Below are 25,339 nucleotides of genomic sequence, written 5' to 3'. Positions count from 1 at the left end.
ATAGGGGATAATGGTTTGTCCACATTTAGAGCACTGTGTTCAGTTCCAGATAGACACTGGCAAGTTGGAGTATATCCAGAGAAGAACAACTAGGATTGGGATCAGTCTCATACCATATGAAGATCACTGGAAAATGGAGACTATTTAACTTGAAGAGAAGATTTAGGGGTGGGAGTGGGGGGAAACATGATATCTATCTTCAAATTTTTGAAGGGTTGTCTAAGTGGGAGAGGAGTAAAATTTGTGCCTGCTTTTAAGGGGCAAAAAGAAAGGATGGAGGGAAGTTGTAGAGAGGCAGGTTATGGTGAGATATAAGGAAAAACTTTACAGTGCTGTTCAAAAGGGATTAGGAGGGGCAAGTGGGTGGTACAGTGGACAGAGCACCAGCCCTGGAGTCAGGAAGATCTGAGTTCAAATCTAGCCTCAGACACTTACTAGCTGTATGACCATGGGCAAGTCACTTAACCCTGATTAACTCCAAACCTGGAAAAAAAAAAAGATGTAGATTAGGCAATTTAAGGAGAGGATGGATTCCTCTTTGTTGCAGTTTTCAAGTGAAAGCTTGATGACCACTTGTTGGGGATCTATCAGAGGGAATTCATATCCTGGGCTGAATAAGATTTCCCTTGAGGAGAGTAGTTTACCTGACCACTGTGGTCTTCTGTGAATAACAGTAGAATTTAATTGTCCCAGTAAATTGTCTAATAATGATTTGCTTCTAAATTTTGGCAAAATAGGTAACTTAAAAAAAAACTCAAGTTTTTAAAAATAATAGTATTTTATTTTTTCCAATTACATGTAAAGAAAGATTTCAGCATTCACTTTCATAAGATTTAGATTTCCAAACTTTTTTCTCCCTCCTTTCCTTCCCTCCACCCTCCCTAAGCAATCTGATATAGGTCATGTGTGTGTGTGTGTGTGTGTGTGTGTGTGTGTGTGTGTGTGTGTGTGTTTGTCCTTCATTGTCCGAAGAAGACCATGCCATCAGAGAAATGATGACATGACTTGCACTTGACTTTGTTCTGAGTGAGGGAGGGCTAAGGTCATACATATAAAATCATATCAAACATACAGAACAGGTAACTTATTTCCTCTGAGGTGGTTTTCTTTCTCCTTAAGCCCTGGGGCCACAAGGACTTTGTGCTCTACTGGGATTGAGGAATTCCTGAACTTCCCTGAAAAGTTTGCTTTTGGAAAAGACAACAGTTAACAGACTTATTTTTGGTCTTGCTGGTACAGAAAACTAATGACTTCTGTTGAAAAATTATTAATACTGCATTATTTATTTTAGACACAAACCTGCTAGAAATAAATTAACATTAATCTAATATCCAATCATTTTCTAGCTTAGAGAAATATGTACAAATTGACATTGTCCCCCTAAGCTTACAGATATGTTGTTTGGCCAAGAAAATTTGAGTAAAATTTATAGGAATCTTGAACAAAGACGATCATAACATGTTAAAATACAATTTGGGGTCAATATTCCAGAACAATAGTCATTATTCAGGTCCTTCTTTGATGGCTCCCCCTAAGTGTTCCCCTGGAACAGTGGGACAGAGAAAGAAGAGAATGCCTCTAGATGTGTCAGTAGCCCATTCACTTCAGAAAGGGGGATAGGGAGGCAATGATCTTAAGCAGACTGGAGGAATTCTTTGTTATTTCCACCCTTTGGGAATATCAGTAGTTTATAGAAAATTTTTATTTCACTTACGAAAAAATGAATATTTTCCTAAGAAATGTCTTTTGTTCTCTACCTATTGCCTACACTTTTAAGGAGATGTCTGGAAAGGGGTTTTAGGGTAGAGAAATATTTATATTTTAACATATCTAGTTGAACTAAAGAGGAAGTTTGGAACATGCTTCCGTATTGAATGTCTTTTAATGATAGCTTAGGACTCCCAGTGACAGGAGCTGTTACTTTCTGTGACTCGTGTCTACTAACACAAACCAGATTTTCAGTATGAATTTTACACTTTTTTGGATTGTTCTTAGCTCAAATGGAGCCTAGATTTATTGCAATCATCTACTTATTTCTTGTTTTAACTTGTAGTGTGTGGAGAGATCCCTGAATTTGGAGTTAGAGAAGGGAGGGAGGGGAATGGAGGGAAAAAGTGTTTATATAGTGCTGTTGTTATGATCCATGTCTTCCCATGGGACCCAGATGACTTTGGAGGAGAAAGCGAGGCTGACGACTTTGCACAGCCCTGCTTCACTTCAATCCAATTCACGTGCATTTCATAGCATCACCTCCCTAATGTCATGGTCTTCTTTGAGAACAAAGGACAAACCACCGCACTAACAGCTGTGTGCTAGGCACTGTGCGAAGTACTTTACAAATATTGTCATTTGTTCTCACAAAAACTGTGGGAGGTAGGTACTTTTATTATCCCCATTTTACAGTTGAGAAAACTGAGGCAAATAGAAATTGAGTGACTTGCCCAGGGTCACATGGCTAGTAAGTGTCAGGGACAGAATTGGAACTTAGAACTTCCTGACTCTAGGTCCAGCACTCTATGCACTGCACCTTAGATATGTCAATAATTACTTCAGAAGGTAGGGCAGGCAATGATCTTAACCAGATTGGAGGTGTTTTTTGTTATTTCCACCCTTATTTTATTTTGCTAAAAAAGAGCCTCCGTGCTCTGCTTGTTATCTACCCCTCTAACTGGGTCTGAATCTGCTTTCTGCATATGTAGCTTGGGCAAATGACTTCTGCTCCCAGAGTCTCATTTTCCTCGTCTGTAAAATGAGGGAGTTGAACCAGTTGACTTTTCCAGGACCCATTCAACTCTAAAATCCATTACACTATGGAATTTTCATGATATTGGACGACACTTAATATTCTTTTCATCTCTTAATCTTATAATCCTGTGATGTTGATAGAGGCAAATAGAAAATTTTTATTTCATTTAAGGCATATCAGTCACTTCTATGGATAGTGACTACTCCCAAGCGATGAGTTGATGAGTAAGTCTTAATGAAGACTTAAGAGGGCTTAGCTAGGTGGCACAGTGGATAGAGTGCCAGGAAGTACTGGAGTCAAGAATTTGAATTCAAATATGACCTCAGATACCTAGTAGCCCTGTGTAGACACTTACCCCCTTTGCCTCAGTTTCCTTAGCTGGAGAAGGAAATGTCAAACCCTCCAGTAGCTCTGCCAAGAAAACCCCAAAAGGAGTCATGAGGAGTTGGATATGACTGAAAAACAACTAAACAGCAGGAAGGTTCAGCATACCAAGGGCTAGTACTAGGAAATTAGGAATGTAATAACACAATAAGATCAGGCAAGTCAGCTTTATTGAAGGTACATCCTTACAACATGAAGGGCACCTTTCTTTGGGGAGGAAGGTGGAAACAGGCCAATTCCAGGTGGAATTGTATACCTTACTGGGTCTCTAAAGGGAACATATAGGTCACCTAAAGCAGACAAGTCTGGTAGATTTTTATAGGCTTCTTATCTAAGTCAAGAAGGAGCAGGCATTGGGTTAAGGGCATTGGTGCTGATTCATGCTCCTGGGGGGAGGGAAGACTCTTGGGGAATTGTCAGCTAGTTGATATTCAAACTCCCCATTTGTGGCCTTTGGGCCATTACTTCTGGACTTTTTCTGACAGAATGACTCAAGGATTTTGAGCTTTCTCAGGGCTCTAAATTTAGTGAATCAGGAAGGCTATTTGGGCTATTATAGGGTTATATGCTGAATAGGCTGCTGATCCCAAGGACATGCTTTTGGGGCAAGACTCAGAAAACCTCCTTCAACAAAGGGGACTCCATAAGCAAGTGCCTTCTTATATGACTTGCAAAATGGAGAAGCTGGGGAAATGGATAATCTGTGTAAGTCCCAACTGATTTAACCCCTTCTGCTTAGTATCTCTTCTTTCCCTCAGCGGCCAGACAAAACTCAGCTGAAAACAAGCTGGAAACCTTAATGAGGGAGCTGTTCAGTAGTTTGATTTCCAAAGGAGCTTCATTAGGCCAGTAATACTTCCCCAAAAGATCCCCAGGGAGTTATTCCATGCTGTGTCCGCACTTGATCTTACCCAGCTCTCTTTCTTTGTGGTCCCAGGATGGTTCCGTCCTGAATATAGCTCAACAGATGGAACTGCATAAGGAGGATACCAGCAGAGACCAGCCTGACAATAGGAAAGACCTTCCTTGGGGAGCAAGATTTGAACTTCCACCTATCGTTATAGAGCCAGACAGGTAATGGAAAGATTGCCATCATTTCCTTTTTCTAGGATCATAGCCCGGAGGAGAGTCCAAGAATAATTCCGTTCTTGGGTTCTATTTTTAATATTAAGGGATTTCGCTTAAATCCAGAATATTTTTTCTTTGAAATGTTAATTATACTCACAGATGCCAATCTTGCATTATTTCTACCAATCTCACAGCTATTCAGTTTCTGAGTTCTTTATCTAGAACTTCTTTATCTAGGGGTTCTCAACCTGGGGTCCATAAACTTGCTTTTTAAAAATATTTAATAACTTTAATATAATTGGTTTCCTTTCTAATGTTATATATTTTATGCCTTTAAAAATACTGTTCTAAGAAGGGGTCCATAAAGGAGCTCATGACACAAAAAGGATGAATAATTCCTGATTTAAAGGGTCAGCAAAGTACCTACTTTAGTCTTATCTGTTTTGTTTTTTTTTAAGCTGCAAGGTATCTTGAACAGTGGCTGAATCATTGGCTCACCAGTAGACTAGACTACAGATAAACTAATAGCCAAAATACATTATCATGTTTAAAGCAGTAAAAGATGTGACTCCCAGTTATAGCCAGAACCATTACTGGGAATTATGGTACCCTGGGCAAATCCTGGAAAGGGTTAGGGGCAGGAAGCAGAGATTCTAAGACAAACTGAGGGCAGTAAGCACTATTTCTGCTGCTGATTCTGGAAATATTTCACAGCGTTGGTTCCCAGGCCAGACAGAGCAAAAGCAGTCAATGACCTGGACAGATCTAAGCCTTTCTGGATATTAATATCTTCAGGAGGTCACCATATCATCACTATCTACTCTAACAGGATCAATTTCCAGGGAAAGATGTTCAAATTGAGTACAGTGGGAACAGGGTCAGCTAGGTGGATAGAATGCCTGGTCTGGAGTCAGGAAGCTGTATTTTTCAAATCTGGCTTTAGACACTTACCAACTATGTGACCTTGGGCAAGTCACTTAATCCTATTTGCCTCAGTTTCCTCATCTGTGAAATGAGCTGGAGAAGGAAATGGCAAACCACTCTAGGATCTTTGCCAAGAAAACTCCAAATGAGGTCATGAAGAGTCAGACATAACTGAACAAGAGTGGGAACAGATGATGTAGAGGAAAATGTTGGCATGGGACCAGAGCAGAAATAAAAATAATTATACATCGTATTTTTGGTTAGCTATTGCAGTTTTCAAAGTGCTTTTGTATGTATTATTTCACTGCACACTATTCATGAGTTTTGTGCTGTAAGGCTAATGAACAATTTTACTGTTGAATGCCAAGAGTGGTCTTCAGTTACCATCTTTAAATTCTTTCTACAGACGATGTTTGTCATCCCAGATGGATGAGTCTGCTTAGACTATTGTAATAGTTTCCTAACTGTGCGAAGTGATTTTCCTAAAACATGAGTCTGAACAAGTTGATCCCCCTACCCAGGAAACTTCCGTTACCTCTAGGATCTAGTCCTCTGTTTCTCCATTTAAAGCTCTTCACAGCCTGGTTCCAACCTACTAATCCTCATTGTTTTACAACATTTCCTTTTCCACATTATACATTTCAGCTAAACTGGCCTTTTTGATACTCAATCTCATTGATGACACTGCTGCTTATTTCTATTACTTTGTACCGGCTGTCTCTCCCCAGCCGCTTCCTCCTGGGAATGCACTTCTCTCTCACCTCGGTCTCTTGGAATGCCTACTTTCCTTCAAAACTTAGCTCAAGCTAAGCATTTTACATAAAGCCTTCCCTGATTCACTCTCCCTCACTTGCCGTTATTTGCCTCTCTCCCCATTATTTTGTATGTATGTTACATATAGGTATATATACACGTTGTCTCCCTTGATAGAATGTAAGTTCCTTGAAGGCAGGGACTATTTCCTTCTATCTTTGTATGCCTTGGGTCTAGCATAATGCTAGTGGTACATAATAGGTGCTCCATAAGTGCTTGTTGACTGATATCTATTTCTCCCTCCCTTTTCCTTTGACAACAAGTGTCTCTCTGGACATGTAGTTTGACTTCTGCTTATCCATGTTTTGTGCTTCCAGCGAAGGTTACAAGTCATCAAAAGTGACTCCCTCTAAAAAACCAGGAAAGAGAGATTCTCTTCTCACTCCGACTTCCTTCCGCCTCCTGATAACTCCTCCGGTTCATGAGGTTGGTATATCTGTCACAGCCTCTTCATGAACCTCCAGGCAGGTCCCTCTGATCTTGAAAATATAGGCAGGGTCACATTTAGAGCCAGTGGAATAGGAATAGGAAGCATTCTTTGAAAGGAGATTCTTACCAGCCCTTTTGACAATTTGCAGCCAGGAATGCATGTGGAAGAGAGACTATTTGGTGGTCCCAGGGAAAGATGAAGTAATATTTTAATATTTAATAATTCATTTAATCATGAAGAAATATTTTCTCATGAAACAGAATATCATCAAGCCGGCAGAGAGTTGTGGCCAAGTAGAATAATACAGTGTCATAGACTGAGGCAGGGTAGAGAGCTCTTGTGATTTCAGAGGCTTGAGGAAGATGCTGATCTTTCAAATTATTTTTTCCAAGGATAAAACTTTTTTATAGGATCATAGATTCCAAGTTGGGGAGAACCTTAGAGGTTGTCTAGCCCAGCCCTTTCATTTTAAAGGTGAAGAAACTGAATCCAAGAGAGGTTAATTGACTTGGCTAATGATCACAGAGAAATAGCTAGGGGGGGCATGGGTGAAACACAAAGCTTAAAGTCAGGAAGATTTGAATTCAAATCCAGCACCAGACACTTACTAGTTGTGTGACCCTAAGTGAGCTACTTAACCCTTATTTGCCTCAGTTTCTCATCTGTAAAATGGGAGCACACTGGAGAAAGAAATAGCTTTGCTATTTCAGTATCTTTGCTACGAAAACCCCACATGGGGCCATGGAGAGTTGGACATGACTGAAACAATTCAACAACAAAAAATAGCTATTAGACAAACACAATGAATGGAGAGTTAGTGTCTAAATAAGATGGAACTAGGTTCAGGTCCCGCAACTGACATATAATGGCTATATGACTTTGAGGTCAAGTCACTTGACCTCAGTGTTCTGGACAATTTTCTACGACTAATAGAAAAGATGCCAACCTACATTGGTAGGAGGAATTTCCTCCTCTGGGGTTTTTTGATACCAATGAAATCTAGTCCTTATCCCTATAATTTCTAGAACAGGAGTTCTTAACCTGAGGTCTATAGACCCTCAAGGGGGTCCATGAACTTAGAAGGAAAAAAATTACATCTTTGTTTTCACTAATTTTTGGTTTTCTTTGTAATCTTTTTTGTTTTATTTTATATATTTAAAAACATTCTTCTGTGAAGAGGTCTATGGGTTCACCAGACTGCCCGAGGGTTCATGAATACAGAAAAGCTCAAGGATTCTTATTCCAGAATCACAGATTTGTAATAAGTTAGAGCTAGAAAGATATTTAGTCCAACTCCATCATTTTACAGAAAGGAAACTGGGGTCTGCCCAGGGGTGGGAGTGATCTGTCCAGAGTTACTTATCAGTCAAAACCATGCAGGGCTGTTTGGTAATTCTCCTGTGGTGATTTTTTTCCAGAAACCCAATTCTTTCAGCATGAAAAAGATGGTTTCCAAGTTATGTTCTCCCACAAGTCTGGATTTGAACATGAAAAAATTGAGTGAGGATGTGCCTGCTGCTTCACTGAGTGCAGAGGCCTTGAAGGAAATATCAGTGAGTACCAAGAGCATCTCTCTCATAGCGGCCAGCAGGCGCTCCAAGACCCATGACCCAGAAGGCGGAAGTGGCCTCTCCATGATGCATTCCCTTGATGAGGGGGCATCAGAACCAAAGTACTGGAAGCCCAATCTTACTCCCGATCTGACAGAGTCTCAGAGGAAAGCCCAGGCTGACAGGAGGCAATTGCCTTCTAGTCCTAGGAGGGGAAGACAGAGAAACAGCTCACTGGAGCGGAGAGCCAGGAAGAAGAGATCCCCCTCCTGTGTTAGAAATGCTCAAATGGTAAGTAAGCAAGCACTGAATGGCTGGATTTTTAGTACTTGAATGAACCTTAGGTATAGGTTCTTGTTTTACAGAGGAGGAAACTGAGGTCCAAAGAGTGAGGGAACAGAATGGGCCTAGAACCTAAAGTCTTTACTTACCAGGCCATTGATCTTTCTATGCTCACCCTACAGGTTTCCATTTCTACAGCACTTTATGGTTTACAAAGTACCTTCTTCATAATAAACCTAGAGGTGGGTCATGATAGAATGGGAGGCTGCCATAGGAACTGTAAAAAGCATGCTGAACTTGGGGTCTAAGGAACTGAGTTCAAATCGTGCCTCTTCCGTTTACTACCCATCAGCCTGGACTAGTCACTTGACCCTCTCTGGGGCTCAGTTTTTTTCTTCTAGGAGGAACAAACAAAACAAAATTGCACTAAGACTTATGGGACACCCTGTATTTAATAGCTATATGTGGTTATTGATTTGTTCAGTTGTGTCTGACTCTTTGTGACCCTGTATGGGGTTTTCTTGGCAGATATACTAGAGTAGTTTGCCATTTCCTTCTCTAGGGGATTAAGGCAAACAGAGGTTTAGTGATTTGCCAGCTAGTGAGTATCTTCTCCAGCTTATTTTACAGATGAGGAAACTGAGGCAAACAGAATGAAGTGACTTGCCCAGGGTCACAAAGTTAGTAAATATCTGAGGCCAGATTTGAACTCAGGAAAATGAGTCTTCCTGACTCCAGGCCTAGAGCAGTATCTACTGTGCAACCTAGCTTGCCCATTTAGGGTCATTTAGGGTATCAGTTTTATACTGAACATTCATCTGTTGTTTGTTTTTCAAGCTTCACAATTTTTTTTTTTTTTACAAAAAGCAAACCTTGGTAATGAAAGGATTTCCTGTTAATACAGGTTTTATAAACAGGACGTGATCCAGTTGTAATCCTGCTGTAAGCTCATGACTTGTGAGCAGGAAGCCTGAGAAGTGGGGTAGTACTTAAGGCATCTCTTTAAAATTCAGTTGTTTCTGTTTAAAGGGACATTTCCAAAGCTATGTAACCATCATTCATCATCACCTTTTAGCCCTATGCATCTCAATTTTGCATCCCTTGAACTGCCAAAAAAAGCTGCAATACTTATGAATCACAAAATGGCTCTTCAAAATGCTTTTGGGGAATAATACCATGGGCTGGGGCAACTGGGTGGCACTCAGTCTAGGGTCAAGAAGACTCCTCTTCCTGAGTTCAAATCTGGCTTTAGACACTTAGCTGTGTAACTCCGGGCAACTCACTTAACCCTATTTGCCTCAGTTTTCTCATCTATAAAATGAACTGGAGAAGGAAGTGGCAAAACATGCCTGTATCTTTGCCATGAAAACCCCAAATGGGAACACGAAGAGACAGATACGACTAAAAAGTGACTGAACAACAAACATGGATTATTTGGACTAAAAAGTTAAGTGTTAAAAATTGTTTTTACATGTAACTGGGAAAATATTAAAATTTTTAAAAAGAAAAAGAATTATGGATACCATAATCTCCCTGAATGTTTTCACTTGAGCCTCATTGTTGAAAAGATAGAACTGATTTGTGCTGAGTAAAATTTTGTAAATCTCAGTATGAGATGATTTGAAAGTTTTATGTCTTCTTAAGGAACACTGAATTTTGGAGCCAGTAACCTTGATTCAAATCTGGATCTGCTGCTGAATAATTGTGTGAATGCATGGACAAATGACTTAATCTAAATGTCAGTTTTCTCACTTGTAGGTAGGTAGGATTTAAATGTGAGGCTGTGTAAATATCGAGATAAGGTTTATGGCTGGCATGAATAGATATGATCTGTGATCCAGTCTGGTTCTCCGTACCTCCAAGGCAGTATCACACGTAAAATGAGGAGTTTGGAATACATGTTCTTTAAGTTTTCTTTCAGCTTTAAATCTACATATCTTGTCCTGGCATTATTATCCTTAGTCAGAGATAAGAAAGTCCAATGACTTTCCCTATGGTCACACCTCAATGACATATTAAAGATGGGAACTGAAGATGAGTTTCTGGACTCCAAATCTAGCATTTTTATACTACACCAAGCTGCCAATAGAAATGTCATTGATTTACAGCTTGGATACTAAGTATGATAAGACAGGAAGGTCTATTCACTCCAAAATATAAAATGTCAAAAAAATCATAGACCATTAGACTTATAGGTTGTTAGATCTGGTAAGGTTCTTACAAAGGATCTAGTTTGACTCCTTCACTTTACAGATAGGGAAACTGCATTCTTAGAAAATAAATTTATTTTTAATTTTCAACACATTGTATTTTTAAAATTTAATTTTTATTTATTTTGAACTTAAAGACAAAAAAAGAGAACATTTCCATGTATACAGCACAGCATAAAAAGAGGATTTAATATAAAACCAAGAATTTCCATTTCATACTGTTTACTTAAAAAAAACAACTATGGAATAGCCAATGCATTTTTAAAATGTTAAATGTCATTAAGAATATATCATATAACATTTGAATACAGTTACAGGAAAAGGGATAAACTTAACTAACAACAGTATCTAGCTAGGCAGGTGCTGCATTTGCAAGGCATCTACTTTTGCAAAATTCCCCCCCTCCCCACTTCAATTTTACTTAACTTACAAAGACAAACAAGACATTGTTTTGTGAATTGTAGCAATTGACTTCCATTGTTACTGCAGGAAGGAAGAAAGCAAACATTTATTAAATGCCTACTATGTGCCAAGCACTTTACAAATATTAACTCATTCTATTCAGGGAAGTAGGTTCTATTATTATCCTCATTTTTACAGTTAAGGAATCTGAGGCAGACAGAGGTTGCATGACTTGCCCATGGTCACTGCTTGTAAGTGACTTCAGGGTCTATGCTCTAGCTTCTATTCTATAACTATGACCCCATTAGAACTGTGGGGTTAGAAAATTGGGTTAGAAAGCTTGAATAAAGAAGAGAAGCCAAGTCCTGACCATATACATTATAATGAACTTGGATATGATGTAATAATTCCAGAAGTCCCATAAAAATTCTATAAATGAGATTCATTTGTACTGCAAGAGTCAGAAAAAGACTTGAAAATGCTAGCATTTTCATGCTAACAAAATGTAGCCTCCTTTGGGGCAGGGATAGTTTCATTTTTGTTTATGCATCCCCAGCACCCAGACCAGGATTGGGCACATAATAGGAACTTAATACATTCATATTGATGGAATAGAGTGACTAGACCAACCAGGGAGAAAAAAGAAATACCTAGGATCATAGATGTTTAGGGCTGAACATTGTGTGAGTTCTTTATTTTTTCCCTTAGGAAGAAAAGATGGTGCCCCAGAGATTAGCCAGGAAGAGAAACTGAGGAAATTAAATAGATGGATCAGAGAGATTATTTAGTAAGGTTGCAGAAACTGACATGGTACCTGATTTTTGTACCTGAAAGGCTAGGGTCTTTTGTAGATGTCTTAAATGTTAGCCTGAGGTTTTTAATTTTTTTATTATTGCCAAATTCTACTCACAACCACTTGTTTCAGTTGTTTTCAATTCTTCATGACCCTATTTGGGGTTTTCTTGGCAAAGATAATGGAGTGGTTTATCATTTCTTTCTCCAGCTCATTTAATAGATAAGGAAACTGAACAAACAGGGTGAAGTGACTTTCCCAGGGTCACACCGCTAGTGTCTGGGGCCAAATATGAACCTAGTTATTACTGACTCCAGGTCCAGTGCTCTATACACTGCACTACGCAACTGCCCCCAAATAGAAAAAGGTAAATTCCTTTCTCCCTAATACAGTAAACAAAATCCAAAGTCTCCTTTTCTGGTCTTTTCGTTCTTCCAGCCCCAAAAGATGGGTCTTCCCTAAGGTTCTATTCACTTGGGGCTGCTCTTATCTATGTATACTCTTTCCTTCAGATATCTCATCCTCTCCCAAGGTTTCAACCATGTTTCTATATATGTAACTCCCAGATCTGTACTTCCAGGACTGATCTTTCTTCTGGGCTCCAATTTTCCTTTTTCAACTATACCTTTGTCTATCTCCAACTGGAGGTTTTGTCTTCTCAAAATCAATGTTTCCCAAACCAAAGTCATCATTAGTGCTCCTCCCCATAACTAGACTCCTCTATTTCTATCAGTGGTGTTCTTGTTCTCCCAATCAATAAAACACAAAAACTTGGATATTTTCAACTCACATCTCCCTGTCTCTCAACTCTAAATCCTTCAGAATTTTCCTTTACAACCACTCTCACAGTCACCCATCCTAATTAGTTCATGTGTAATGAGTGTGTGCTCCAACATAGAGCATGGAGTGTCATGTGTGAGAGGCCAGAGATGTTAAAGGAAGGCTAGAATAGATACATCTCTTCCCCCAACCCTTTTCCAAAGGAGACTTTTATTTCTGTCAGGAAGGGAAGCAGGAAGTTGGGGGCCAGATGTCAGTAGCTCAGCTCTCCTCAGAGAAAAGGAGTACCAGTCTAGAATTTGATCTATCTGTTCTCTTAGACATGGTTAGTTTAAATTTGGAAATATGTTTCATATGATTACAATATAAGTCAAATAGTTTTCCTCTTGGGGGGTGGAGGTGAAGGAGAGAGGGAGAAATTTTGCAACACAAAATTTTTAAAAAATGAATGTTAAAATTTATCTGTACATGTAGTTAGAAAAATATAATATTTTTAAAATAAATACTATTAAAATACACATGTGTATATACACACATTTGTATATTCGCATACACACATAATCTAAGGGAGGTAAGTTTTAGGTTCAAGTTAAATCGTTTGCTGGTCTGTAATGGAGAAAGGAAGACCACAAGCTTTACATTTAAGGCTTGACTCTCTTCCCACCAATATTAACAGTTAACATACATAGCAAATAACAAAGAAATACATTTATCCAAATCTACAGCACAACAAATCAGGGAAAGCATACCCAGGAGAATATTAAGAGACAATACAGAGTAAAAGAGCTCTCCCATTGGGAGTGAGGTAACTCAACCAAAAAAGAGTCCTAAATCTCACCCAAGAGAAAGTTCTCCTATCATCAAGGAAAACTGCCCTGAGGTCCTACCTAGATCCAGAGGGCAAAATAGTCATCGAAAGAAGCCATCGATCACCTCCTGAAAGAAATCCCAAACTGAAAACACCAAGGAATATTTTTGTAAAATTCCAGAACTATCAAGTGAAAGAGAAAATACTGTGGGCAGCCAGAAAGAAACAATTCAGATATTGAGGAGCTACAGTCAGGACCACACAGGACCTTGAAGCTTCTACCTTAAAAGATCAGAGGGATCCGAATATGATATTCCATAAGGCAAAGGAGCTGGGACTATAACCAAGGATCAATTACCAAAACTGAGCAAAATTGAGCATAATATTTCAGGCAAGGAGATGGACATTCAATGAAATAAGGGATTTCCAGACCTTCCTGATGAAAAGGCTTTGATCTTCAAATACAAGTCTCAAGAGAAACATAAAAAGTTAAACATGGAAAAAAACCCTTGTTATTCAATATGGGCAAACTGTTTACATCCTTATAAGGGAAGATGATTGTTATTCTTGAGAACTGTATATTTATTATAATATTTAAAAGGAATATACATAGATAGAGGGAGTGGGTATAAATTAAATGGTGTGATGATAAAAAAAGAAAGTTCTGCAAAGTCTCTAGTGTAGCAAGGTGGAAGTGGGGACATGGTCAAAGTTCTACATCTCGGTTTCTTTCCAGTGTCTTTTTTTTCCCTTTTCATTGACCTGAAGTGAAGTTGTCATTGTCCATCTTCTTATTTGAAGCTAGAAGTCAGAAGACAAGCACAAAGAGATTCAAGAATCCCAAAGACTAAAGAGATGTCTCCTCTCTCTCAGATCTTGCTAACTCTGCCCTACTGCTCCTCATAAAGCTACTGGGCATGGATTTCCACTAATGAGGAGAGAGACCTATACCTTTGGCCCTTTGAGTCAGCATTACACATATAGTAAAATTGGTCTGATTTGGTGAATAGTGCTGGACAGGAGTCAGAAAGACCTGTATTCAAATGCCCCCTCTGACATTTACTAGTTGTTCATCTATGAGTAAATTACTTAGCTTCTTTGAAGCTAACACAGTTCTTTAAGACAAAAACTTATAGACAGGTTAGAAGGTTGTGAAATGCATTTGTGGAGAGAGGTCCTACAAAATCAAAAATCCTTGACACATGAGTACACGGAGTAAACATGAAGAAAACAAATACACAATAGTTAAATATAGGTAGCTTGGGAAGGAAGATACTAGCAGTCAGGAGGCTTAGGAAAGGTTTTGTTTAAAAGATAGTTCTTAAACTGCACGTTTTAGGAAGAGAGTGTTCTGAGTTGGAGGTGGGGTAGAGTGCATTCCAGACATGGGTGCAAAGGCTTAAACAGAGATAGGACATGTGACCTTTGTGAGAAGCAGGGAGATTAGTTTGGGCAGTTCAGTCACACAACATGGTTGGTTGCTTTTTTAACCTTGGGCAGATAATTCCCCTTTTTTGGTCTCAACGTTCTCCTAAAAAAGTTAGTGGTAGGTGGTGGGAGTAGGGAGGGGTTGGCCTAAGTAATCTCTAAGGTCCCTGCTAGATGTGTTCTATCATCCTAATGAGGCTGCAAAGATAAATTGGGGTCAGGTTATGGAAGGGTTTAAAAGCTCAACAGAAGAGTTTTTAAGTCTTTTGTTTTTAATCTTAGAGGCAACAGGAAGCCACAGTTGAGGAGGGGAATGATAGGGTCAGATCAGCATGTAAGGAAAATCACTTCCAGATCTAAATCTCTAATCCAATGATCCTGTGAAATTCTCCCTCTTCTTTGAAGTTCCACAATCACCTCCACTGGAAATGATCTGTCCCTTTTAGGAATTCTCATAGTAGCTATGTACTGTTACCTCTATGTACTCTCACGGTACTTACTCATTTTCTGAATGTCTCATATGGTATTTTTATGGTTTTATGGCGATTTGTTTACCTATCTTCTTTCCCTACTAGATTGTAAGGCTCTCCAAATCACGGGCCAGTTCTTACTTATTTTGGTATCTCTTAGAGAGCCTACATCAATGCCTTATATATGTAGGAGCTAAGGAAATATTTGTTGCATTAACAAATGACCCACATTCTGGAAGGCTCCATTGCCAGTCTTGTCCACCACTAAGCCAAATTGCTGAGTGTGGACAGCTGAGTATAAAAAATAGCAGATTTAAAAATACTCACTGTACAAAGAGATTAATGGGTTGGTTGTTTTCCAAATTTCAAGAGCCATTTTCTAGGACTGATGCCAAAGACAGAGACCATTGTTAGCTTAGAGGATCAAATATATAGTCCTCTGGCTTTCTGTTTTGACTTTTCAGAGTCTTTCACAACCAGGTCCTTCCTACCATTCCAGTTTTCTTATATCTTACTCCCCTCAACATACTCTGAAATCTAGTGATGTTGGCCTCCTTGCTGTAACTCAAACAACAAACACTCCATCTCCTGACCGGGTATTTTCACTGGCTGTCTCCCATGCCTGGAATGTTCTCCTTCCTCATCTCCTCCTCCTGGCTTCCCTGGCTTTCTTTAAATCTCAGCTAGAATCTTACCCTCTTTAAGAAGTCTTTTCCATTCCCCTTAATGTTCATGCTTTCCCTCTGTGATCTCGAATTTATCTTGCGTATATCTAATTTATCCGTACTTTTTGTGTGTTGCCTCCCCTATTCCGTTGTGAGCTCTCTGAGGGTAGAGACCATGGGTTTGCCTTTCTTTGTGTCCCCAGAGCTTAGCACAATGCCTGGTAAATGGTAGGTGCTTAATAAATGCTTGCTGGTATGACTTGTTCACTTGAAAATTGTTCCTTTGCGAGGAGGACTAAGTCAAAGGGTAAATGAGACAGAACCATCTGGAAAGCAGAAAAATATCTTTCAATATGATTTGAGTTTGGGACTACTTAACTATTGAAGGACTTCACCAAAGGATCATAGAACACATCTAGAAGGGACCTTAGAGATTACTTAGGCCAACCCCTCCCTACTCCCACCACCTACCACTAACTTTTTTAGGAGAACGTTGAGACCAAAAAAGGGGAATTATCTGCCCAAGGTTAAAAAAGCAATAAATAGCCTTGAATCTAGCCCTTGTGATTCCAGATGTAGTCTTCTTCCTACTCTACTATGCTATGTCTTCATGAGTTGTTCAGATCCTTTGTTGTGTTTTCTTCTTTCTTTCTTCTTTCATTTAGGGATCTGAGAAGCTCCCCATTCCCCTGATAGACCGCCCTTCTGAAAATCAGTCACCCCAAAGTCACCCCATGCAACATTCTAAGGCCACTAAGACGCTGTTCCCTGCAGTTCCTGTGACCACCAAGACCAAGTTCCCTACCAGTCACCATACAGGTATAGTATTAGAAAGGTGGTTTTTAATTCTGTGATGAACGTTAGCTACAAATTGAAGGTTTCTTCATAACACCTAGGGAGAATAGAAGTCCCTGCAGGGTTATTATACATAGATCAATTTTAACTGGAACTTTGGGTGTCATAGGACTCCAGGAGAATTACTACCTAAAATAGAAACTTCTGAGTACAAGCATTTCTTTTTTTGAAACAAGCCTGAGGGTGCATATTTCTGTCCTTTAAAAAAGAATACGTTTACATTTTCTTGCAGGAGTGAGATGACAGACTGGGTCTGGAGGAGAGTAATGGGTATCTCTTTTCTCAGAACTAGATTTGTGCCACTTGATGCCCAAAACAGTCCTTTGCTCCGAACCGTAATGTCATAAGCTAACAGTGTTTCTTGAGTGTTTCTTGATATCCTCAGGGGGTGGGTCATGGGACCTAAAACCTTTCACATTGGGATCACTAGCTATTAAGTACTGTAGTAACAATGTGATCACTGTTTCATAACTTGAGCAAACTGAATTGCTCTTAATTCATTCCCCTGTATACATCACTTTGGGAAGTCATCGGTTACCTCTTCTCCATTTGCTCCCATTTATGTAGACAGTTGGCCCCTCCAGAAATCAGGACAACAATGGGACATAGTTGCCACAATCTTCATTGTCTTCATCATCTTTGCTAAATTATGGGACAGCTTTCCATAATGCTAACTCCCTAGTTGTTATTAGAAGAAAGTTTATTCTGCTGAATGAATTGACTTCCATAAAAGTAATAGACACTTCCTAGTCTGAGTAGGGGGAGACGGGACTAGGGAAAAGAAGTTCTTTTTCCTATTATGAATCACAGAGAAGTAAAAAAACCCAAAAAATTAGAATCAAAGGATTTTTTGAGCAGAAAGGGACCCTAGGGATCATTAAGTCCAATCTCCTTTTATAATTGAGAAAACTGAGAACAGAAGAGTGATGTAACTTATAGAAGGTGACACAGTGATTTAGCAGCAGAACTGGGAATCATTCCCAGGACTCTTGACTTCATGCTTTTTGGAATGTTATTGTGGAATAAGGGAAAGAGGACTGGATTTGTAATCTTAAGACTGGGGCTTGCATCTCTGCTCTGATACTTACTAGATGTGGGATCTGGGGCAAGTCACTTAATCTGTTTTATCCTCAGTTCTCTTATCTATAAAATAGGTACAGCATTGGAAGATGTGTTGTAAGCAAAAAATACTGTGTCAGTACAAGCCATTAGCACTACACTACATTTTGTTTTCACTTAATTTACTTTTTTTTCTTGTAAGGAAAACACATAAAGGCTAAACTCACCTTATTTTACAATTCAATTTTTTCAATGAGTATTTTATGTCAATAATAAATTTTAAGATTTTTTCAATTTAATATTGAGCAAAAGAAGAAAGAAAAACAAAGCAAGAAAAATTCATGTTTGGAGTAGGAAGCTTGGAGTAGTGGATAGAATGTTGGACTTGGAGTCAGAAAGGCCTGGATTCAAATCCTGCCTCAGAATCTTATATGCTGTGTGATCCTAGACAAGTCACTTGACCTCTCTGTCTCAGTTTTCTCATCTGTTAAATGTTAAGGCTGGACTTAATGGTCTCTAAATATCCCTTCCAGCTCTAAACTTAAGATTACGTGAAATGGGAAATGAGGAAGTTGGGAGTGGTGGTCAATGCTTTGTAATGTCTGCTGCTGAGGGAGGCTGAGATTGGTGGATCACTTTAGCTACTGAGGGCTAAAGCTGATAAAGGTGTCTGAACCCAGTCCTGTACCAATATAATAAACCCCAGCAACGGAGCACTTCTTAGGCTGCCTAAGGTAGATTGAACTAGCTTCAGCTGGAAACAGAGCAGGTCAGATCTGGAGCTGATCAGTAGTTCAGTGGGACCCATGAGTGGTCCTGGGTAAGAGAGGGAAAATATTCTCAGGTTAAAAAGGAAGTTTCAAAGGGTGTGGAATGAGAAGAGAGAGAAACACAAACTAAAAAGGGAAGAAAGAGAAATATCGAAACAGAGATTGGGCGGGTTTTAGTTTACTACAGAACCACATCAAGGGCAAGATACGAAAGAAGAACATGGCAAACTTGCAACCTTTGCTTTGACTCATGCCTTGCTCAATACTATCTCCTGTATTCACTTATATTTTAATTTTAATTTTATTTACTTATTTTATTTTTAAATGTAAAAAATGAAAATCTCTTGTGTTTTTAATGTTAAGATGAAAACACACTACAGGTACCTGAAATTAGCTTCACTTTTCCCAGTGCCATCTGGCAGTGCAATCCAGGACAGACCCGAGGACCAGCCTTCCCCAGAGAGGTCAAAGGTCAGTGCTTTTTTCCTTTTCTTTCTTTCCTATTATAGTTTCAGACTGGTCCACTATAATGGGAGAAGGTGGTGATGGGTGGATGATTTCTAAAGCATTTCATGTCCCACAAAGGGTTTTCCTTCCAGTCATGAAAACATCTTACATTTGGAGGGATAACAACTTTTTCTGACATATAAGAATGACATATGTATGTGTGTATACATAATATATATAATGATATATATTATAAGAATGACATAGATTATAAGAAAAGGCAACAAGGTTTGGAGATGGGAATTTGGCTGATGTGACTGTGGTTACTGAGCACAGCAGTGGCAAGGCTTGTTGATTGCCTTACGACTCTGATCTTGGGCCTCAGTAGCCAGCATACAATTCAACGAGCATTTAATAAGGTCCTACTATGTGCCAGACACCATCCTAGGTAAGGACTTAGTACATTATTTTGGTTATTCAGCTGTGGTATTCTGCCAGCTGCAGGGAGAGTTGTGAAGAAAGAATGAGGTAGAATTTGAGAAAGAACAAAACTTCTTTCCCCAAATCCAGGTTCTGCAGATAGTAGCACCAGTCATCATAACATCATAACTGGCATTGCCCGAAAGCAACTGGGAGACAGCGCAAAGAAACAGGGGAGACCAAAATAAATGGCCCATGCTAAAGAAGGATGGCAGCGACAAGGAGAAACTGGTATAAACAAAGCTTCTCTTTTCTTGCATAAGTGAATTTGGGGAAAGGAGGGAGGAGGAAGAAAAAATTGGAAGTTCCATCAAGTTTTCACTTCTGCCCCTCCTATCCACAATCAGAAAAAACAAAAAACAAAAATCACTTTTCTTTGCCCATTAAGACCAAAAGGGTGATTATCCATCCACAGATTTTGGAAGAAAAGATATAATTCTTGATGCTTTAGTAGAGTTTTTCCCAGGCTTCCAAACAGCAATATTCAGAGTTGTCTGTAGAGTCTGGTCAATCGACCCCATATTGTAGCGGGCACCCCACCCTGCCATGATGTCAGCAGGTGGGAAGAAGAGACCAAGGCACTTCTAGTTTCTAGGTACCTGAGTGGGAATAGGTCCATTACTTAGTCACAATATTTCTCTTTTTTCTCCCCATCCCACTTATCCCCCTCCTTCTATATTTTCATTTAATGTAGTACATAGAAAGTTGGACTCAGAATCAAGAAGACCTGGGTTTGAATCCTGACTCAAAAATTTACTAGCTGTGTGACCCTGAACAAATCACTTTACCTCTTCTGTGTCTTGGTTTCCTTATCTGTAAAATGAAGGTGTTGGACAGGATGACCTCTAAGGTCCTTTCTAGCTCTCAAGCTGTGATTCTCTTCTCTTACAGTAACTACTTCCCTTCCCCTTTCCCCTTCACACAAAGACTTTCCAAGGGGAAAGGGAATCAAGGGGAGCCCTCACAGAGGGATTTTCCCCAATCTCTGAATGATAGTACCCTCACCTCTCTTACCATGTATGACCCTGAGCCCCCAAGAACTTTCCTTCTAGGAAGGAGAAGGAGGCAATGAAGTTTCCCACTTTAGGGATATGGAAGCCCTCTCTCCTTGGTATAGGGAATTACCTTTTCTCATAGGAAACAAACAAAAATGACTTGGCCAGAGACCTGATACTTTTAAACATAAAGGCACATCAGAGCTCTGGATGAAGCTTTAGAGAGCAATTTGCACCATGCCAAGTCTGGCTGATAAATACATTTTTCTTTCTAACTGCAAAACTTTCAATGATACACATATTTTGTAAATGAATACAGGGGAGGGAGATGACTGTAGGCTTTTGTGCATTGTAATACCAGCTGTAAATAAATCATCAGTTGTTTTCACTGAAAATCACCTCTCGTTTCCTCATTATCACCTTTCTTCTACCCTTTTATCTTTTGTCAATGAAGCTGTGATCTTTCTGTCCTAGTTCTACCACTAACTTGTTATAGTTGACCTTGTATAATCATTTTACATCTCGGTACTTCAGTTTTCTTCATGAACAAAGCAAACCAGAAATTGGGCTCTGGGTTCTAAGAAGAATCTTATTTTACCATGGGATAAACTTCTGTGTAAAGACCTATGCCACTATTCAAATTGGGCTAGTTTTTCCTTAAAGGTGTTGATAATCTTGGAGATTTGATTGGTTCAGAGGACTAAAGACTTAAACTCAAGCTGTAAGCAGCACATGTAGACAGCCCCATGTGGACACACATGGTATACATGGGCAAAACACATAACCATAGCACACAATACCTCCCCTCCCCATTACACATATCTCCTTTGATCTTTACAACAACCCCAGGAGGTAGGTGCTATTGCTATCCCCATTTTTCATATTTGGAAACAAATTGAGAGATGTTAAGTGACTTGTTCAGTCACACAACTAGTAAGTGTCTGAGGAAGGATTTGAACTCAAGTTTTCTTGGCTCCAAATTCAATCCTGTATCCATAGCCTGGCAAAATCTAGATGTCCCAAAGCAGCCTTTGGCTATTCAGTTCTGGCCTCTCTTGGCCTTTGTGGAAAACTAAAGACAACCTGTTTGCTGCAAGCTTTCCAAATATATCACCGCTATAGAAAGAGTACAGAACATTTTCAGGGACAAGGCTTTCAGAGGCTTCATACTCTTCAGCAGTACCATTTTCTTTAGCCTTACATCAGTGAACAAGCATGGACCTATGCCTATTGAATTCACAGAGAGAGAGGGAGTGAGCTCTGGGGTATTTCACAGGATCATAGATTTAAAATTAGAAGGGACCTTAGAGGTCATCTACTCAAGCCTCCTTTATTTCACATGTGAAAATGCTGAAGCCCAGAAAAGTGGAGATTTGACGGAGCTCAGGTGGGTAATAAGTGCAAGGCTGGGAGGTGACTTCCACTCCACAGCTAAATGGCACAATGGATAGAGCAGCCAGGCCTGGAGTCAGGGAGACTCAACTTCCTGAGTTCAAATCTGGCCTCAGACACTTATTAGCTTTGTAACCTTGGCCAAGTCACTTAACTCTGTTGGCTTCAGTTTTATTATCTGTAAAATGAACTGGAGAAGAAAATGGCAAACCACTCCAGCATCTTTGCCAAGAAAACCCTAAATGGGGTCATGAAGAGCCAGACACAACTGAAATGACTGAACAAGTTTTTGTATGGCATCGCTGATAAGGCACTAGACCTGGGGTTAGAAGGACCTGGATTCAAATCCTGCCTCAGACACCTACTGCCTGTGTGACTCTGGGCAAGTCACTTCACTGGATCAGTTTCCATTGTAAAATGAGGGGGTTGGACTGGATAATATCTCGGGTCCCTTCTTCCCCCTAGTTCTATGACCTGATGATGCCAAGTCTAGCACTCTTTGCGTTGTACTTAACAGCTTTTCTTTTATCATCGGTGGTGGGGAGACTGTGTCCTGTGTGGTCCCTTTGAAATGACAAGAGAACTAACTTGCACATTTTCCCCCCACCTTTAAACCTCTGAAGGGAATTTACTTTCTTGCATGTCCTTTCACTGTTCCTAAGAGGAGTCATACTGCTTCCCTCTTGACATCTCAAAGGTGATCACACCTTTAGATTTCCTGGCACCTCAGGCTAGTTTTCCTTTGGGGCTGTATCATTTGGTTAGCTTAGATCTTCTAAGAGATGATGAATGACTGATGGGAGTTGAACTTCAAACCATGTAAGAGATTTTGTCTGACCAAGATAAAATGTGTGTTATGCAGATTTATGGGGTGTCTTTTACTGAAGCCCTCTGACTTCTACTTCCTGACACCAGAAAGGAAGAAACAGAGACATCTGAAGCTTTTGCTGAACCCCAGTACACACAGACACTATCTTTCTGTTTCTTTCTCTCTTGTCTCTGACTCATGTCTGTCTCTGTTCCTGTTTCTGTCTCTCTCTGTCTATCTATGCCTCTCTCTTTCTCTCATTTGAATCTACCAGTTAAGACCTAACAAATGAATGTGAACCAGTGAAACTCATTGAGAAACTCTTAGAAATGAAAAGATGGAACACTACTGTGCTGTAAGAAATGATGAGCAGGTTGATTTTAGAAAAACATGGAAAGGCTTGCATGAAATAATTAGAAGAATATTTGTGAATGATTAAGCTGTTCTGAGTATTATACATTTTCAGATCAACTACAAAGGACTTATTAAGGAAAATGTCATCTACCTCCAGAAGAAGAAGTATGCATGGTATGGAGTTACATAAATACATACATCTCTCTCAAATAGTGGCTTTCTCTAATGAGAGGTAGAGAGTGAGAAAAGGAGAGAGGGAGAGAGGGAAAGATAGTTTGGGATTTAAAATGTAACAAAAAAGTAACATGAATGTAACAAAAATGTAACAGTTTTTTAAAAAAGGAACTGAATTGAACCTTACTGGAGTTTAGGGGAAATGGCAGAAAACAGAAGTCTTTTAAATACATGGGGAATTTAGACTTAAGTAGTTGTTGCTTATAAGACTGTTCAGCAAAAGAGAACAAATGGCTTCTGGCCCTTTGAGCTACTCTATCTAGGATTCTGTTTAAGGATCTTGTCTACTAGGAACAAAAGAGTCCATAGCAGAATACTTGAGATCATTTTTGTTACATAAAACTCCATCTTATATAGGAATATATAATCCTTGGCTAGTAACTTATTTACTCTTTTAAAAAAAATTATTATTTTTACTTTGGGAAGGCAGTCAGGGTTAAGTGACTTGCCCAGGGTCACACAGCTAGTAACTGTCACGTGTCTATGGTCAGATTTGAACTCAGGTCTTTCTGACTCCAGGGCTGGTGTTCTATCCACCTAGATGCCCCTTTATTTATTCTTTAGGAAATTATGTACCCTCTGATAGCCTACAGTTATTGTTATCAACAAATTAATCAGCACTGAATGTAGTAGAAATAAAATTAGATTTACTGACAGAGGACCTGAGTACAAATCATTTGCTACTGGTGTGACCTTGTCCACTCACTGAATCTCCCTGGGCTTCAATTTCTTCAACTTTAAAATAGAGGGGTGGGAATAGATGAACTTTAAGGTTCCTTTCAGCCCTGACCATAAGATAAATATTGATTCAGGGTCTAAGAGGTGACTGTCCTGTGCGAGGTGCTATTGAGATCTCAAAAGCAGTTCCCTCTTGTCTAGGAGTTTAATCTAGCTAATGTTACAAAATTAACATATGCAAAATGATTAAAGAACAATTAAGTACTGTCCAAAATAACTTCAATAGGAGTGCAGAAAGATCATTCTGGACTGAAATCTGGTGTTCACATTGGTAATAGGATTTGAGCTAGGACTTTAAGGGGGAGGAGGATGTAGATAAACAAAGGAGAGTGGAGGAGGGGGGAGACAATGTGAGTGTAATATTCTCTCACTCAACTCTGAAATCATACCATTACTTGGTTTTAATATCAGTAAAGTATTTGGCTTGAGCCACTATCTAATACATTATCTACCTCCAGCCCAGACAGGAACTATAAATCAAATAGGAAACCATTTGATTAGGACAAAATAGCTAATTAAGTAATTAGGAATCATGGGATTTTAAATATAGGAAGGACGTTGGAGGTTATCTGGACTAATTGTTCTCCAAGTGTGGTCTGGGGACCTGTAGGGATTCAGAAGGTCAAAACTATTTTCAAAATAATGATAATAACAATATGTTTTAATTTCTAATATAGTAAATATGGATAACTGTATAACTCATATAAGCAAAAGCTTTTGGGGGGCCCTCAATGATTTTTAAGAATATACAAGGGTCCTAAGGCCTAAACCAATTCTCTTGCTTTCTAGGTGAAGAAACTAAGTTAAAAATCAACCAATTCAATTATTCTCAGCCTCTCTTCCCCCTCACCCATAACAGGTACTCTCTCCTACAGATTAATATAGCAATGGATACAGTGAGCAATTTAAAAGCTGAATTTTATTTATTAGGCACTTTTGTGCCATTATAACTTCTTAAGTAGGGAAGTGGTATAACAGAACCAATATTTTATTTTTCTGCTTAAATATTTATGGAGATATTTCTATTAGGCTAACCTGGCTAAGTATGGAGAGGTTCATCAAACAGGCTTGCTTCTAGATGGTGAACTATTTTGCCATAATGACCCATGAAACTAAGAAAAAAATACAAAATAGCCCTCAGGTGCTTAATAAATGCTTCTTCTCTTTTCTTCCTTTCCCCCTCAGTCTTATATGGCCTCCTTCTTCTCCAATGACAGGGGGACAAAAGCATTAAGAATTGCACAGATTTTCGACTTTAATTTATTGATACTGTAAACATGGGCTCTTTGTCTGATGGCCAATGAGCTGAGATAATGAGAATATAAATTGCATGTAACTTGTTTTCAGTCATCTCAAACTTCTCTCTGTAATCTATCTCTTTAGAAACCATCCCCCCTCCCCCCACCAGTGATATTATCTAGCTGCAAATCATGGAATATCCCAATCTCCATAGA

The 25,339-nt window shown here is 39.2% G+C and overlaps 1 protein-coding gene across 2 annotated transcripts in view; it reads left to right on the top strand.

Annotated features, from left to right (window-relative positions):
- The window catches only part of LOC140497130 (kinesin-like protein KIF19), an 87,722-nt gene extending 66,968 nt beyond the window's left edge, over positions 1–20,754 (top strand). For both annotated transcript variants that reach the window (XM_072597711.1, XM_072597710.1), the window contains exons 15-20: positions 4,068–4,204; positions 6,253–6,361; positions 7,784–8,206; positions 16,419–16,572; positions 18,801–18,908; positions 19,455–20,754. In XM_072597711.1, the coding sequence (XP_072453812.1) occupies positions 4,068–4,204; positions 6,253–6,361; positions 7,784–8,206; positions 16,419–16,572; positions 18,801–18,908; positions 19,455–19,552 (1,029 nt within the window). In that variant the 3' untranslated portion in view covers positions 19,553–20,754. The remainder of the gene's footprint in view (positions 1–4,067; positions 4,205–6,252; positions 6,362–7,783; positions 8,207–16,418; positions 16,573–18,800; positions 18,909–19,454) is intronic.
- The last annotated feature ends 4,585 nt before the right edge of the window (positions 20,755–25,339 follow it).

Source organism: Notamacropus eugenii, chromosome 3 (assembly GCF_028372415.1).
Source record: "Notamacropus eugenii isolate mMacEug1 chromosome 3, mMacEug1.pri_v2, whole genome shotgun sequence".
Classification (NCBI taxonomy): domain Eukaryota; kingdom Metazoa; phylum Chordata; class Mammalia; order Diprotodontia; family Macropodidae; genus Notamacropus; species Notamacropus eugenii.
This window is presented reverse-complemented; position numbering and strand designations above follow the sequence as displayed.